At 39.4% G+C, this 16,778-nt stretch overlaps 1 protein-coding gene across 5 annotated transcripts in view; it reads left to right on the plus strand.

Moving 5' to 3' along the window:
• Window positions 1-11,588, plus strand: part of nf1a (neurofibromin 1a) — a 162,557-nt gene extending 150,969 nt beyond the window's left edge. For all 5 annotated transcript variants that reach the window (XM_076734334.1, XM_076734337.1, XM_076734335.1 and 2 more), the window contains 13 exons: window positions 157-258; window positions 798-938; window positions 2,058-2,184; window positions 3,508-3,639; window positions 4,120-4,255; window positions 5,213-5,373; window positions 5,493-5,615; window positions 5,711-5,829; window positions 5,957-6,057; window positions 6,761-6,903; window positions 7,140-7,186; window positions 8,054-8,270; window positions 9,933-11,588. In XM_076734334.1, coding sequence (XP_076590449.1) covers window positions 157-258; window positions 798-938; window positions 2,058-2,184; window positions 3,508-3,639; window positions 4,120-4,255; window positions 5,213-5,373; window positions 5,493-5,615; window positions 5,711-5,829; window positions 5,957-6,057; window positions 6,761-6,903; window positions 7,140-7,186; window positions 8,054-8,270; window positions 9,933-10,075 — 1,692 coding nt within the window. In that variant the 3' untranslated portion in view covers window positions 10,076-11,588. The remainder of the gene's footprint in view (window positions 1-156; window positions 259-797; window positions 939-2,057; window positions 2,185-3,507; window positions 3,640-4,119; window positions 4,256-5,212; window positions 5,374-5,492; window positions 5,616-5,710; window positions 5,830-5,956; window positions 6,058-6,760; window positions 6,904-7,139; window positions 7,187-8,053; window positions 8,271-9,932) is intronic.
• The last annotated feature ends 5,190 nt before the right edge of the window (window positions 11,589-16,778 follow it).

The following is a 16,778-nucleotide window of genomic DNA, read 5'->3' on the forward strand; positions in this document are numbered from 1 at the left end:
GTTTGTAATAGCTAATCAATATGGTGAATGCATAGTTGAAACCTCTTTTTCACCTATGAATATTTCCTATTGTTATGCCATGTGGTGAATTACTGTACAATTTATTACTGTCCCTATTTATTTTTTCCTGTCCTCTCATTTCCCTCTTCATCACAGGGTCTGGAAAGTTGTCTGAAGGGACCGGACAATTACAACAGCCAAGTATTAATAGAGGCCACAGTCATTGCTTTGACCAAGCTGCAGCCTTTACTAAGCAAGGTATACAACCATTGTAGCTCCAGCGCTAGCCACAGCAAATTGTCACAACTCCATTTCATTACTGCTGAACATTAATACTAACAAGGCAAACCATTGTTTTTCAGTTTTCTTTAACCTTACCTGCAGCTGTTAGTGTTGGGTTGAAGGGTAGTCTGCGCCGACTTCATTGCTTTTTCTCAGTTTTAACAAATTAATAAAGATGATCTCTCAATATATGAAATTTTAACTATTTGTATGCCTGATGTGTCTCTGGTTGATATTTGGCTACTCCTGCTGACTGGCTTGAAAATTAACAAAGCACAGACTCTACAGTGTATGTAGCAATTTCCACTCTCAGTTCTGTCAAGCAACTTAGCAGAGTAGGTGTGGCATGGTCTCCCCTTCTGGAGGAAAGATGGAGCAGCCATCATAACTGGTGTTGTTGATTGTTATTGTGTGGAATATCTATGCTAAGCCAAATGACTGAACTTGGTAGTTCTAAATTGGTTGAATAGTCAGCAGTTCAATAGTGCCAAAGCCAACCCCATGTGTGCTTGCAGGAGTCTCCCATGCACAAAGCTCTGTTCTGGGTGGCAGTTGCTGTGCTGCAGCTGGATGAAGTCAACCTTTATTCTGCTGGAACTGCCCTGCTGGAGCAGAATCTTCACACTCTGGACACAATGCGTGTCTTCAATGACAAGGTAAAACACACACTGTAAAACACACAAGGCACAAGGTCTCCTTAGCTCATCATTCCAACAGTTTAATGTTGTGTGTACTGAAAACCAGTAAATTTTGAGCTTGACAGTGCTTGACGTGCTGAGAGGTGCTCAAGGTCACATGAGAGTTTTAAAAATTAATTTCACACTAAATCTGTATGTAGTCTCATTCTTACAACATCATCCCAGTCTGTAGTCTTCGTTGCAATGGTAGTTTGTTTTTGTTTTTATTTGTTTTTTTCTAGAGAAGTAAAGTTGCCTAGCACACTACACCCAGAATTACAAAGCTTTCTACTTGTCCTACCACTGCTAGTGGTGATGAGTGCATTTGCATGCATTCTTTGAATATGTATAATATGTATGTAATAATATGTATTTCATTTTGTATATTGTTTATTTCCTCATCATTTTTTGCATTTATTTATTTTTTGCACTGCTTACCTTATTGTTCAATCTTAAGTTTTTTTGTTTATCTTGTTTGTCCTTGTTGAGCAGTATGTTTCGTTTTCTAAGCAAGTACATTGAGTGCAGTGTTTAAACCCGCAGCAAATTCCTAAAATGTGCACACATACTTGGCCAATAAAGCCGATTCTGACTCTGATTCTGATGTGTGAAAGGGGTGTGTTCAAGATAAACAGGATGTTAAGTTGCTCTTTAATCTATTATCATTGCTGATGCACCTCTGACAGCTTTAAAAGGCCACATATAGAGTATTAGTGCACATGTCGTTAAAAGTCTGACAGTAAAAGAAGTTAAGCACCTCTGACAAAAGCTCAAGAACTGTACCAAAGACGCATTTTGGATGAGAGGTGAAATGTCATCAGGAATCTATAGTAAGTCAAGAGACCTCTGAAGTGCGGTTTCGCAATGAGGTACCAAACAGTCACGTGAATCGTCTTCTTTGACGGTACGGAAGATTTAACACACTGAACTGAACTGAACACAAAGTTATTTCATTTAAAAGAAATTTAAGAACTGATTCTTCTTGGACTCATTAAGTACATGAAGAAACCTACTATTATGTGTTAAAAGTGAGTTTATTTGTTTTGTTTTGTTTTTTTCATTTAATCCTGCTCTTTTCTTCTTCATATGCTCATCTAGAGTCCAGAAGATGTGTTCATGGAGATCAGGCATCCTTTAGAATGGCACTGTAAGCAGATGGATCACTTTGTCGGCCTTAACTTTATTACCAACTTCAACTTTGCACTGGTGGGCCACTTACTCAAAGGTAAAGCAATCAATAGAGATAAGCCTTCACGGGCAGTTATTCAGTGTTCAATAAAATGTGGTCTTTGTTGGATCTGTGGTTGTTTGTATTCATATCATTTACATACATATATAGAGAAAACAGATTGACCAACAGCAGAAGCAGAGTTGATTCTTCTTTCAGTGTAAGTTAACAATGCATTTTAAGGTATGCACATAGTTTAGTTCAATTGCAGTGGTTCAGGAACCAAGTCAGAATGAATTTTAAACAGCTATGCTGCACAGCACAACATGTAGTATTATTGTTCTGTCTAGGTCACATATGTCAAATTCAAGGCCCGCAGGCCGGTTTTGACCTATGGGCCCTGATGGAATTATCTTTGGCCCGCATGATAATATCTAATTATTATTAGAGCTGGCCCGCCGATATATATTGCACGCACCACTAGTATTACAAGTCCCACAATGTACTACCAGTGCGTTGGCACGTTAATCAAAGGCCTGCGCGCGAGTACCTGCTCCATTCGTTCATCAGCAGCCTGATGGAGCTCGTTACCTGTGGTCAACTTTCAGCGACCCTCTTCCCGAAAAATGGCTAAACGGATGGTGGACTTTGAAAACAGGGGTTTTCAAGGCAGGTGGGAGGCAGAGTATGTGTTCGTGGATATGAAGAACAGAGCTGTTTGTCTTCTGTGTGGAGACAGTGTGGCTGTCATGAAAGAATATAAAGTAAGAAGACACTATGAAACGAAACACTGTGACAGGTAAATTAGTCTGGAAAAGCTGCATAAAGAGCCAGAATAAATGAATGCGACTGATTTTTCTTGTATTTGATGTTTAATGTTGTTGTTTATCGATAAAAACTAACTTATAAGCTGTGTTAGTTCCAGGTTCAAGTATCTGGCCTCAACTAGTGTGCCTCAGAGAGCAGCACACTCGGGTTTAATATATGTTGCCTTTTTGCACTCTTGGGCATGTTTGGTTTTTGTTTGAAGGAAATTATGTTTTGGCTGTTGTTGGCCTGTGGGAAAATGTTTTCATTTGAATTTACTATGGAGAGCTGCAGATAAAATCATAAGAAATGAATGCAACTGATTTTTCATTTATTTAATGATTAATGTTGTTTTATAGGCAGTAACTTATAGGCTGTGTTTGTTCCAGGTTCAATATGTGCAATATGGCCATTTCAATCAGTTTTCAATAAACATTGAACCAGTCCAGCCCTCGAATTGGAACAATTTTTTTAATTTTGGCCCACTGTGTATTTGAGTTTGACACCCCTGGTCTAGGTGGAGTGTTTCATTGATTATTTTAATGCAGAAGTATTTCTAACTTGTGTCTGTAGGCTATAGACACCCATCGCCCACCACAGTAGCAAGGACGGTGAGAATCCTGCACACACTGTTGGCTCTCATCAGCAAGCATCTGAAATGTGACAAGTTTGAGGTCAACACCCATAGTGTGGCCTATCTGGCTGGTACGTAACATGCCCAGTGGCATTTTATACATCCTCATTTATACATTATAGCACTGCGCTACACTTGCCCATTGCACCATATGAAATATCTACAATCTACTAAAATTCTATTCAAATTTAATACTGTTACCATATTATGTTACTAAAGAGACATGGTAAAGCTAAGAAAAGTTGAACATAATTAAGACTTGTGTAATGGTATGTGAACATTTGACTATCTTGGACCAGATTTTTTGTTTTATAGATTTACTAATGGAAAAATTGGGAAAAACAATGTATTTTGCATGTGAGAAAGTTAAGGGACTAAGTTAGTTAGTATTATATTTACCAACACCTATTTTGTGAGTTGTCAGCATCCAGTCATTTCTTGTATCAGAGGGCCTTCACTTATATAGAATAAGCCTGTGAACGATTACCTGTTCTTTTGGGTCTGGCATGCTATTGCTGAAGACCATAATCCCTCCTTGTTGTTTTGTGCAGCGCTGCTCACTGTATCTGAGGAGGTCCGAAGTCGCTGCAGCCTCAAGCACAGGAAGTCACTACTGATTTCTGACCTTTCCATGGACCCAGTACCCATGGACACCTATTCCAGTCACATCACTGATCCCAGCTGCAGGTGAGGCTGTGAACCAAGAATTAGGTTGCCTGATGTATCCACAACGAAATGGGTAGATTATTTGAAATTCAAGATGATGAGCATGCTCTTGAGCTTAGTCACTTTTAAGAAGCAGATTTCTGTTTTCAGAGTCTGTAGTATACTTCACATTTTTTGGTATACGACCTCAGATAACCTAGCATAATCAGAGCAGGGCACTACATAGGTATATCCAGCTTTACCTCTTCTTATTATTGACTGTTCTGCAATATCCATCAGGTGTGACCTCTTAGTGACGACCATAGAGGTTAGCTATGAATAGTTTCTGATCTTAGTAAAGTTAATGTTATACCTCGTTTTACAAAACTCAAGAGTATCTAGACTGGTGACCTGATGAACAATCAACTCTTCTGGGTAGGGTGGACCTTTATGTGATCTATATACATACTTCCACGGCTGTTCTGTTCCATCAAAATACCCCTTGAGATGTTGAACATGGTAAACGTGGTGAACATTATACCTGCTAAACATCAAGACACAAGCATTATCATTGTGGGCATGTTATCATGCTGATGTTAGCATTTAGCTCAAAGCACTGCTGTGTCTAAGTAGAGCCCCCAAACCTGCTAGCATGGTTCTAGACTTAGTCTAGTTAAATTAACCTACCTAGTAGTCATTAGTGGTTCTTTATCTCTGAGCTCTTCTGCATTGTCTTCAGCTTCCATTAAAACAAATGCTGCATTAAAACAAATAAGGATCATTTTAGAAAAGCTGTGCCTTGGGAACAGAATGAACTTCTCTGAGATCAATGTGTGTATAACCTTGATAGATAACTAAAACAAAGTGAGAATAAAAGCTAGTGAGAATTCCAGTATGTCATAGATTTATTTATATCATCTATTGTCCAGGTTTTACATTTTGAATTACACATCAAGTTGTGTTGTGTTACCTGACCATTGCCATTTACCTTCCTCTCAGAACTCTGCGAGAGACTCAGCCATGGACATCACCCCAGGTTTCAGAGCGATACCTGTCAGCCCATCACTACCCCACCGTGGGCCAGATCAGCCCACGAACACGCAAGTCCATGAGCCTGGACATGGGTCAGCCCTCACAGGCCAACACCAAGAAGCTCCTAGGTATGATTTATCCATTTGCTATGTACAGCACAGCTTTTCTTTGGAAGAGCATCCAATAATAATAATAATAATAATGTTACACCTCCAGATTGTACATGTATTTGTTGTGTGTTTGCCAGGCACCAGGAAGAGCTTTGATCATCTCATATCGGACTCGAAAGCACCAAAGAGACCAGAGATGGAGTCGGGTATGACCACCCCTCCAAAGATGAGACGTGTAGCAGAAAATGACTATGAGATAGGTCAGAGTACAATGCTTGTCTTTCCTTCTACGTCAAATATGATGTAGTTTGTTCCATGAGATATTTAATGTAGGTCATCTGTGTTATACTTACAGAGACACAAAGAATTGGAAACTCTCACCTTCGCAAGGTGTCTGTATCAGAGTCCAATGTTCTGCTGGACGAGGAGGTGCTGACTGACCCAAAGATCCAAGCTCTGCTAGTCACTGTGCTGGTGAGGAAACACACTACGTGGCCTTTATAAAGTTCAGACCAGTCAAATATCACAGTAATCAGTGCTGTTACTTTTTTTTCTGCTTACTGACTTTGCTCATTAACAGACTGTTGCTCTGATTTTCCAGGCCACCCAGGTAAAATACACCACTGATGACTTTGACCAGCGAATTCTGTATGAGTACTTGGCTGAGGCTAGCGTTGTCTTCCCAAAGGTTTTCCCAGTTGTGTAAGTAGCCATCTATCTTTCTAAATATTGGAGTTGGAAGAGTTTTTAGAGTCTAATGTGGAGACTATCATGGGTACACTCTGTTCCTTAGTAACTGAGAGCTGACCTGGGATATGAATAGAATGCAGTTTAACATAAATGTAGACTAATCAGGTACCTGAGTGGATCCATTGGACTCAGCTCTGATCACACGGCTGTTCTTTACTTGGAGCAGCATACTTAATTGAGTTTAGTTTTCCATAGGCTTTGCTCCTCTATTTCGGAACAGATCCAAGATGGCCTGTGAAGATCTCTTGTCTTGATGTAAAAGCTTGGGAGAGCAAATGGCAAGTGACAAAGGAGCTGCTGTTCAAAAGTTGTCACAAGAAGACATTCTGTCAAACTTTGTTCATGAGTATTGTTGAGTTTCTACAAATTTGTAGAGCCAAATATAAACCCACTGTATACATCTTGCTGTAGTAGTGAAAGATTCATGTAGGTTCTCAGGTTGCTGCATCAACTTTTAGATGTAAGATGAACCATAAATTCAACAACTGCTCAGCTATTATATTAGAATATCAAAATACTTGTGCTGATACAAAAAATAGAAGTCTAATTTAGTGAATGCCACAGTGTAAGCTGTCCACCTGTGGTCATGCACTTGTATAGACTATGATTTATGCAGACTTAACAATAGGTGCTTGTGTACATGTCTCCTCCTCAGCCACAACCTGCTGGACTCCAAGATCAACACTGTGCTGTCCATGTGTCAGGACACCAACCTCCTGAATCCTGTCCATGGCATTGTCCAGAGTGTTGTGTACCATGAGGAGTCACCCCCCCAGTACCAACCTTCCTATTTACAAAGTAATACATGATGACGTTTTCATATTCTGTACAGGCCAAGCATGTTAACTCCACTGGTCATACAGTTGGGACACAACCTGTTGCTTGAAATAGTAATTTTCCTACAGCTGTGACAGTAAGTTGAAATGGGTAACCGCTCTGTACTATTGTGAGTAAACATGCTGTCTTCCCCATCTTCCATGTCACCTCTGCCACTGACCCCTCATCTCTCCCTCCTTCCCTTCTACATTTCACAGGCTTTGGTTTTAATGGACTTTGGAGGTTTGCTGGACCCTTCTCTAAGGTACGGAAGCAATTCTTCAAACAAAAGCAAAAAACACATTTTTATCTAAAATTTGTAAATCTACAGTTAGTCAAAAAAAGCTGGAAGCAGTCTGTCACTGAAGGAGCTGCCTAGTGCAGTCAGAGTGCCCCATGCAGGACACTATGAAGTTTGATAGACTTTGCCAAGGAAATTCAAGAGAATAATGTTAATAAGAAATATTTGCATGTTAACATTTTACTAATGGAAAGTGTATATGTGTATGAGAAATAATATACATACATATACAATACAGATGTATTTCAGAAAATTTTCACAAACTCCCTGCAATATTGATGTAGACAACAGACCAATAGTTGAAATACATTTTCTTAGCAGAGAGATGGTTCCCAGCTTGTCTAGCCTTAGGGTCCAAATTACCCATTAGAAATTACGCGACTGGCCACACATCAGCTAACTTACTGTAATGGAAAGCAGTTCTTCAAACAAAATTAAAAACCTATTTGCGCTGAATTTCTTTCCAAGATTATCAGTTTATGTATTGAAAGTGAATGTGAAGGCTATAGACAACAGTGACCCCAACTCCCCAGTACATTACTAATTACATAAAAAAGAGTCATTTGAATGATTAACAATTAATCAAGTTATGTTTACATATAATACATGCAAAATCACCCGTCTTGACATGAACAATGTGTTTATGTGGTTAATATGGTGTAATACTCTGATAGTTGTATTAGAGTGGTTATACATGAATAATTAGGTTATACTCACTGAACAGATATTTGATCATCAGCATATTTGATCATCAGTAGAACAGTCAACATTGTTGTTGGGATTCATAAATACTTGTCAGCCTAACATTTTTCACACCTGCTAACCTTGCAGCAAACACAGATACCAGACTATGCCGAGCTGATTGTCAAGTTTTTGGAGGCATTAATTGACAGCTACCTGCCAGCGGCTGATGAGGAGCGAGGGGAGGAGCAGCTGAGGACCCCCACATCCCCCTACCCACCCACCAGCCAGAGCCAGCTCAGCATCACTGCTAATCTCAACCTGTCCAACTCCATGACCTCACTAGCAACCTCACAGCATTCACCAGGTCTCAAACACACAGACCCTCATTCTTATTCTTTCCATGCACTAAATGGGAACTGCTGACTCTCCAGAATGTTGCTGGAGAATCAACACTGCTCCACAGTTCCCCCTCCCATGCTGTCATGTTCTCTGTCCCTGTCAACCTAGTCAAGGTCAAATTAAAATCTGCAGCTGATTCCAATTCAAGATTCCAGGGCCAGAAATATATTTTCTTTTTTTTCCCCCAGACTGTTGACATTCACATTTTTGTCTTTAATACTCTGATATTATTTGAGCCCCAGCAGAGACTGACTCAAGGTTAATGTTGCTGGAATTCAGCTGCAAATCTAGAGTCAGTCTAAAAATGCAGGAAGCAACTTTTCACTGAAGGAGCTGCCTAGTGCAGTCAGAGTGCCCCATGCAGGACACCATGAAGTTTGATAGACTTTGCCAAGGAAATTTTGAGAGAATAATGTTGTATGTTAACATTTTACTAATGGAAAGTGTCAATTTTTTTATGAGAAATAATATACACATATATATATTTCAGAAAATTTTCACAAACTCCCTGCAATATTGATGTAGACAACAGACCAATAGTTGAGATACATTTTCTGAGTGGAGAGATGGTTCCCAGCTTTTCTAGCCTAAGGGTCCAAATTACCCATTAGAAATTAGGCCACGGGGGCGGCATGGTGGCGCAGCAGGTAGTGCGCGTGCCTCACAGCAAGGAGGTTGCTGGTTGGATCCCCGGGTCAGGCAGGGCCTTTCTGTGTGAAGTTTGCATGTTCTTCCCGTGCATGCGTGGGTTCTCTCCGGGCACTCCGGCTTCCTCCCACGGACCAAAAACATGCTCATTAGGTTAATTGGTGACTCTAAATTGTCCATAGGTGTGAGTGTGAGCGTGAATGGTTGTTTGCCCTGCAATCGGCTGGCAACCGGTTCAGGGTGTACCCCACCTCTCGCCCATTGCCAGCTGGGATAGGCTCCAGCCCCCCGCAACCCTGAAAGGGATACGCGGGCATAGAAGATGAATGAATAAATGAAAATTAGGCCACTGGCCACACATCAGCTAACTTAGCACTCACTCAGTTTATTTCCATTCATCCATTTTGCCATTTAAACTTCTGTTGTGCTGCTTCAGTTTTATTACACAAAATGAAAAAAAAAATCAAAAGGTCAACTTTCAATTTAGGTTTCAAGACATGCAGGTATTCTGTTGCATACTCTGTTCTTTTTAATGTCCTTTGTAAGTAAAACCAAGTTTAAAATATTGTTTCAATATTGTTCACTTTGCGTTCTGACTTCTCCATCTCTATGTTGAGTTGCTTGAAAGAACTGCTACACTCAGTGGACATACAGATCAAAAGATCACACTCGCTCTGCAGCGGGGAAGAGCTGTTGTCAAAATTTACTTCTAAGCTTGAGGAATGACTGCCATGCTTGTGGCCCACTCACTTTTAGACCATGACCTACAAGTTGGGAACTGGTGATATAGGGAAAGGTCCAAGGAAATGTTTGAGTTAGAATTTTGATTCCCTCCCAAAATTGTTAAACAGATGTTGACCTCATTCTCGTTTGAGAAATGATACATATACAGCACTACTTTATGCTGTAGTACTGTAAACTGGATGCTTCTAAAACACATTTAAACAGTATGTTATCTGTCTTCCCTGTGGTGCTCCAGGTGTGGATAAGGAGAACGTCCAGCTGTCACCTAGCTCTGCTCTGTCCAGCGGTGGCCGCACTCGCCATGGTTCAGCCAGTCAGGTCCAGAAACAGCGCAGTGCTGGCAGCTTCAAAAGACCAAGCATCAAGAAGATAGTCTGATCAACCAGAAAACACCACACCACTGTCCTCCTCCTCTCTGCTCCTTTCCCAGCCTGCCAGGCCTCATGCTGCACTATACTTTTTACTCTTTTTGTTTCTTCCTTCTACATGGTTGTTGCTTTGGCAGGAAAAGAATCAATTTTGTGTTTGCATTGAGGAGGAATGTTAGCAAGGGCAAACCTGAATTTTGTGCTGCTTGAGATTTTTTCAAATCTTTCATTTGAAGAAAAAAAAAAACATTCTGTGGTGGGAAAAAAGCTTCAGTTGAATCCTTTATGTTGTTCTCTGAAGTCTATGTTTAAGCCCTTCTTCACAGATGTTCGGCAGCAGATTGAGTGTCCTGTAGCAACAGAGGTCATATATGTGAAACTATTGAACAAAAATTCCCTCCGAGGGTGATGGGAATACAGCCTGGACAGAAGGGTTCACTGTAACATTTTTTGGACAGTTTACGCAGGGAGGGACCAGAAACTGAAATTCTGTCTTTATGCTGAAGTTTGATCTGTAAGGGTGAGGGACTTTGAGACAGGACCTTCACTCTGGACCTCCTTGGACATGTCAGCTTCCTCTCTGTACATATTTACATATAGTATAACTTGTCTCCTTAGTGCTAATTTAGTTGTTGTTTTCTCCATGGTGTGCCTTTGTCAGGGGTTTTCAGTGTGTACAGTTATGTAAAGTAAAATTGTACCTTGCTTGGGATAAAGAACAGATACTAATTATAGAGGCGAGCCGTCCATATCACCACAAGTTCACCCGAGCTGCCTCAAGACCGGCCTCCAATGATCGTCAAATATACAATCATCCATTTACCCTGTCTCCTGAAAGTATTTATCCTGTACAGCTAGATTGTGAAAAACATCTTCTTGTCAAACCCTTTCCAAAAATCTTCTTTTCAAACAACTTCCATGTATCAACATGAAAATTGCAAAATACTGGGGAAACACAACCATGTAAATAGCTCCAATCTTTTCTGTTTTTGTTTATTCTTTGAGCATTTCACTTTTTTTTACCTGTTTTACATTAGTTATATTTAGAATAAAATGTATTTTCAGCAGCCTAGCATTTTAAGTTGTTTACACAGTGACAAGGAAAATAGGCAATAATCCTCAACTCTCCAATTTTGTCAACCACCAATTTTATTTATACAGCAAACAGGGAGAACACATCACTATGTCAGTTCGGTGCAATATGATGCCAACTTCTGTGTTTCCTGTTAACATAGAGATTTAGCTCTTACTGATTACCTCCAATGATAATTCGAATAGAAAAAAAGGCAGTGGGCACACACACACACACACACACACACCTCTTCATGTGTTTCACCTCATCAGCCTGAGCTGGACATACAACCATCTGAGTTTTGCTGCTGTGGGCTCTTAAAAAGAAAAATCCACCCTAAAAGAGATTTTTACAGTTTTCATTGGGGCTATGTATATTTCACAATAGTGGTGACCATATCATTCTGTTTATAGCAAGATGAAAGCATAACATTTTCTGAACCCAAAACATTTTTCAACAAAAAAATCATTATTTTTAAGAACAAAAACCAGTCTGACCTTCCTAGTTAATGCTGTGAGCAGTTTTGGTTTTTTGGTCACAACAAAAGAACAAGATGGGTCACAGCATCAAGACTGTGAGATGTGGTTAAAAGCTCTGGAAAAAGTAATACCTTTTTGATATCACTGAAACCGTCCTCTGATTTAAACCTTTACCTGTCACCTCAGGACATTGGCCATGTCTCCTTTGAACTTTGTTTTTTAAAACTACACTCATACAGAGTCACTAATGAACTGGCACACTTAAAATAAGACAAGCTTCCCAGAGCTATCAGTGTTTGATGTTATCTGAGCACAGTCCGCCTTAAATAAACTGAATTTTGAAAATACAAGATCAAAGAAGTTGACAAGAAATTGTAGTTTAGTCGGTCATCGGACAGAATTGAGCTCTTTTGTTTGTTGTATTCTTATTGCAACACAATACAGTGTCTGGCTGAGGGTTTTCAAGAATTCTTCAATATGGTGAAATAATGGGATTTTTTTATACATCTAAACTTAAAAGAGGAGACTCAACCCGGACTACAGATCATAAAGGATCATCAGATCATCACACCCCTGATCCAGCAGATCATCACACCCCTGATCCAGCTGACATAGATTGATGAGATTTCTCAGTGGAATTTTTTTTCCTTCAAGAGCTTTCGTAATAATCTGGATTGTTATTGATGCAGAGGTTAGCTGTGTCATTTTAAACCTACCCTCAGATTACACCTGGGAGCGGCAGATTCTCTGCACCAAACACCTGCTCTACACAACACAAGGCATCTGCTTTCAAAAACATGATTGGGGCATATCTTGAGAATTCTCTACAAGGCAGTAGTTTCAATTTATTTACTTTAAATCAGATTACTGCTGACTGCTTCCCAAAGCATGCTGTAGTATTTTTAGTAACTGAGTGTTTCTAAGCTTCCATGCAGCTGTTGGTTTTAACACTTTTACAAAATCAACAGTCAGAGAGTTGAAACTTGCTTAATTACAGTGAACACCATTTCTCCTGTCAGTGTTTACTTATAATTGCTTGTGAGAGTAACAGTGCACACTGACAAAACATTATGCACAAGAACCCAGCAGAGACATCTGCATGACTGACACCATTAGCCAGTCTTAGCTCATCACAGATCTGTCAGTGTCTGTGTTTATGTCAGCAAAAGAGTAAGAAAAAGTGCCATCAGAGAACACTGACCATGTTATTTTCACATGGTAAAATACTCCATATGTTCAATCAGTTCAAAACATCACCATCATTATTGGGCTCGCAAACCCATGTCTGGTTATGGTTTAATCTGGATTACCATACCACTATAATTCCCCTTTGACAATAAAAACAGACTTAATAGATATTGTGATGGATTACAACTGCCTACAGGGTAATGAATGTTGCACTGAAATGAATGGGATCCAATGGTGCCCTGAAGGGTACAATGACACACTGACAGATCTAAAACATTATGGTTTGCTGTGGGATGGGTTTAAACATACAAATCCTGTGGCCTGGGCTTGTAAACCAGTTGTGTACACATGTAGAATGGGAATTCACTGATCAGTGCTCCACTCACAAGCCTCCATCAACAGCTCAGCCGGGTTGGTTTGTCAACACGCTTTTATCCTGCCTTAATATCTATGCATGACAAGAGTTGCGTATTGTTGTGCAACTCTGACTTTCGTTTTGTCCAGGCAGTGTCTCCACATGTCTGCTGCTCAGAGTCTGACTGATACAGTTTCTTACTATTGTAATTGGTTTTTTTTGTTTTTTGTTTTTTTTTTTTTGTTTTTTTTTGGGGGGGGGGGGGGGGGGGCTTGTAGTTGTGAAGGGGATGTCATTTTCTCATTCATTAGTTTAATTCCATGGAAAGGGACATTTTCATCAAAGGCCATCTTAGAAATTGTGTTTATACTTCAGCCTCAAAGAACGGCATAAAGGGAAGACTGAGTTTACTAAAGAGAATGATGAAAAACTGAATTCCGTAGACCAGTTTGAGCTGTGTAGTTTAGCAGATGAATGGGTCCAGAAACATACTTTTCTTGCTGCCCTCTATTACTGACATGTTTTATTTAATAGGTTTGCTCATATGAAGGGAATGAGGACCAAACCAGGAAATTTGTTTTTGGAAAGTTCTGAAAAATTTCAAATTGCAGATCTACTGATTTCATTATTGTAAAGGTGGTTTCAGATGCTATTAGACAGTCCAACAAGCACTTGGTTTGAAGCATACTGAGGCCTTCAGCTACTGCAGTTATTGAACAAATAAATGAATATATGCCAAAATCCCACTTGATGTCAGGTTTTCCAGACTATTGTATAATTTTGTTTGACCAGCTGAAATGTTGTTTAATGAAACATCTGCCCTCCTTCCCATGTAAATATGCCGAACCCTAGTTCAGAGTCAAACATGGCATTTCATCAACTTTAAGTTGTCACATTTTCTAATACACCAGCTGTCTGAAGCAATGATGGGTCACCACAGATGGCCTATAAAGGTTGAAGCTGGAAGGATTTTAGAATCAGGGCCACTGTTAGGTGCCACATGTTAAGTCAAATTTCAGTGTCAAATTCCACAGAAATGTCTCATAACTTAATTGATCATCGCTATATTGTCCAACTGTTTTTAAAGCTACACCTGCTGATTTTCTTTGAAAAAGCATTCACAAAAACATAAATAACAGAATCAGTGAGTGTATCTTTAACAAAACACAACCATGACAAATCTGAAGGCAAGTGTTATTTGAGCACAGTGTTAACAGATTGCCATTGTTTCCAGGATTTTGTTTGACTTATGTGCGAATGGAAATATTAAGGATTATGTATCCATAACCTCTTAAACAACTGGCTGACTTGCACTAATTTAAAAACAGTCATGGATTTGTAAAGATGACAAACCTCAAAACGTGGCATGTTTTATTTGATGTTATGCAAAATTTAATGTCTGTAGAGTAATAGTCTGAGTTCTGTTTTTAATGCAGTATGTGTGACAATTGTAAATACTTTGTGTACAATTTGAGATGGTATATTTACTACACTGTACATACATGTGATATTGTATCATTTTGTTTTTGTAAAGCAGTTAGCTTCTGTATAATAATATACAAATTGACCTATTCCAGTGTTAGTAATAAAATGTTTTGCTCTCCACAATTGTGTAATAACACAAACCAGCTTTCATTTTACAAGACACTTTCAATTTCCCCCTTGGGGGTTTATAGAGTTTGTTATTATACATACAAATGCACACATAGGACCCATAGAGATGTGGTTACTGGGAAGAGATGTGAGAGTGATGGAGCTGTTCCCAGCTACAGTCCATATGTAGTTTGGGGGGGGGGGGGGGTCCAGTACAGCAGGCTGAAGTACTCAAATCTCAAATCAACATATAAACTGACCTATGAGAGGCGAAGACCCTTGACCACTGTTAATCCACTATTAAAGGAGCTTACAGGTCTATACCATATCCACACTTTGGAAAGTTTGACATTGCTTCATACGAACACAAGCCCATTGTGTGTCCCCAGTCTTGAATATTCATCCTTCTATTCACCACCCTTGTACCTTTCCCATGTTTCTTCCTGTTAGAACTGCAAATTAAAATGGATTTTATAGGAGTTGTATGGTATGGAATGGAACAACAAACAGCATCATGAAGACCAAAGAGTTCACCAAACAGGTCTGGGACAAAGTTGCAAAGAAGTAAAAAGCAGGGTTACCCAAGTGAAAAAAAAAAATACTTAAACATACTTGACATATTTAAGATAATGGCAGACAAATATTTTTCTAGTATATTTTGAGTAAGTGTTTTAAATGACAGCATAAAAAGTTTTATGCTATCCTGACAAAAGTATATTTTTACTCGCTAATCTGTATATATCTATTTGCCATTCAGTGTAGCACATACAGATGTACCAAAGCATGCACTTACAAGGTCTAACTCAAACATTAACTTATTTCACACTTCTCTCGCAACAGACAATGCTAGTTAAGGGTCTCATTTTTAAGGCTTGTTTTATTATCATCTAAAGATCAAACATCCAGAATGCTGAATCATGCTGTCAATGACGGGAAAAATATGAAGTGACCAATAAAAAAATCTTATTTTGGACAATAAGAGGGACAAATATTTCAAGGACAGGCAGACATTAATGTGCATTGAATGCATCATGTATCTGAGGATATGCAGTGGTGTGAAAAAGTGTTTGCTCCTTTCCTGATTTCTTATTTTTTTGCATGTTTGTCACACTTAAATGTTTCAGATCAAACAAGTTTAAATATTAGACAAAGATAACACAAGTAAACACAAAATGCTGTTTTTAAATGAAGGCGTTTATTATTAAGTGAAAAAAATCCAAACCTAAATAGCCCTGTGTGAAAAAGTGATTGCCTGCTCAAGCTAATTGGTTGGGCCACAGCTGCAATCAAGCGTTCGCGATAACTGGCAATGAGTCTTTTACAGCGCTGTGGAGGTCTTCATTTTGTTTTTCTTGAGCCATTCAGAGCTGGACTTCCTGGTGTGTTTTCGATCATTGTCCTGCTGCAGAACCCAAGTGTGCTTCAGCTTGAGGTCACGAGCAGATGGCCTGACATTCTCCTTCAGGATTTTTTTGGTAGATAGCAGAATTCATGGTTCCATTTATCATTTATCATTTATCATAGGCTGGATGCCTCAACACTTTATTATGCTCAGTATACTAATATTTAGCATATTTTAGTGTTTTTGTTTTGTTTTCACTAGAGTGAAGATACTGGCTAAGGTCCTTGCTGGGTGGTTGGAGGCAGTCTTACCTGAATTACAAATTTTGTTTCATTCACCTTTTGTACACAACCACCGAAGCTTGTGTCTACATCAATGACATCAGCTTAGACTGTTTTGCCAATGAATGCAGTACACAGCAGTGCTACCCTTGGTCCCTTGTACTATTTTTACGCTAGCTATTTAGCCTCTTTTAGCCTGCAGCTATATGTGCTTCCTCTTCCTGTGTGCAATGCAGGACATCTGTGTATACGACTGATTTATCACTTAAAGTTAAGAATCCTGTTGCCTTTTTTTTTTTTTTTTTGGACTCATTAGTCCAGCTTTAGGTTGCCCCAGTTGTGATAGGAGGGGGCTGGCCCATTGTGTGGTTGATCCCATACAGAACTGCTCCCAGACTATAGG

Source organism: Chaetodon auriga, chromosome 7, assembly GCF_051107435.1.
Source record: "Chaetodon auriga isolate fChaAug3 chromosome 7, fChaAug3.hap1, whole genome shotgun sequence".
NCBI classification, from domain to species: domain Eukaryota; kingdom Metazoa; phylum Chordata; class Actinopteri; order Chaetodontiformes; family Chaetodontidae; genus Chaetodon; species Chaetodon auriga.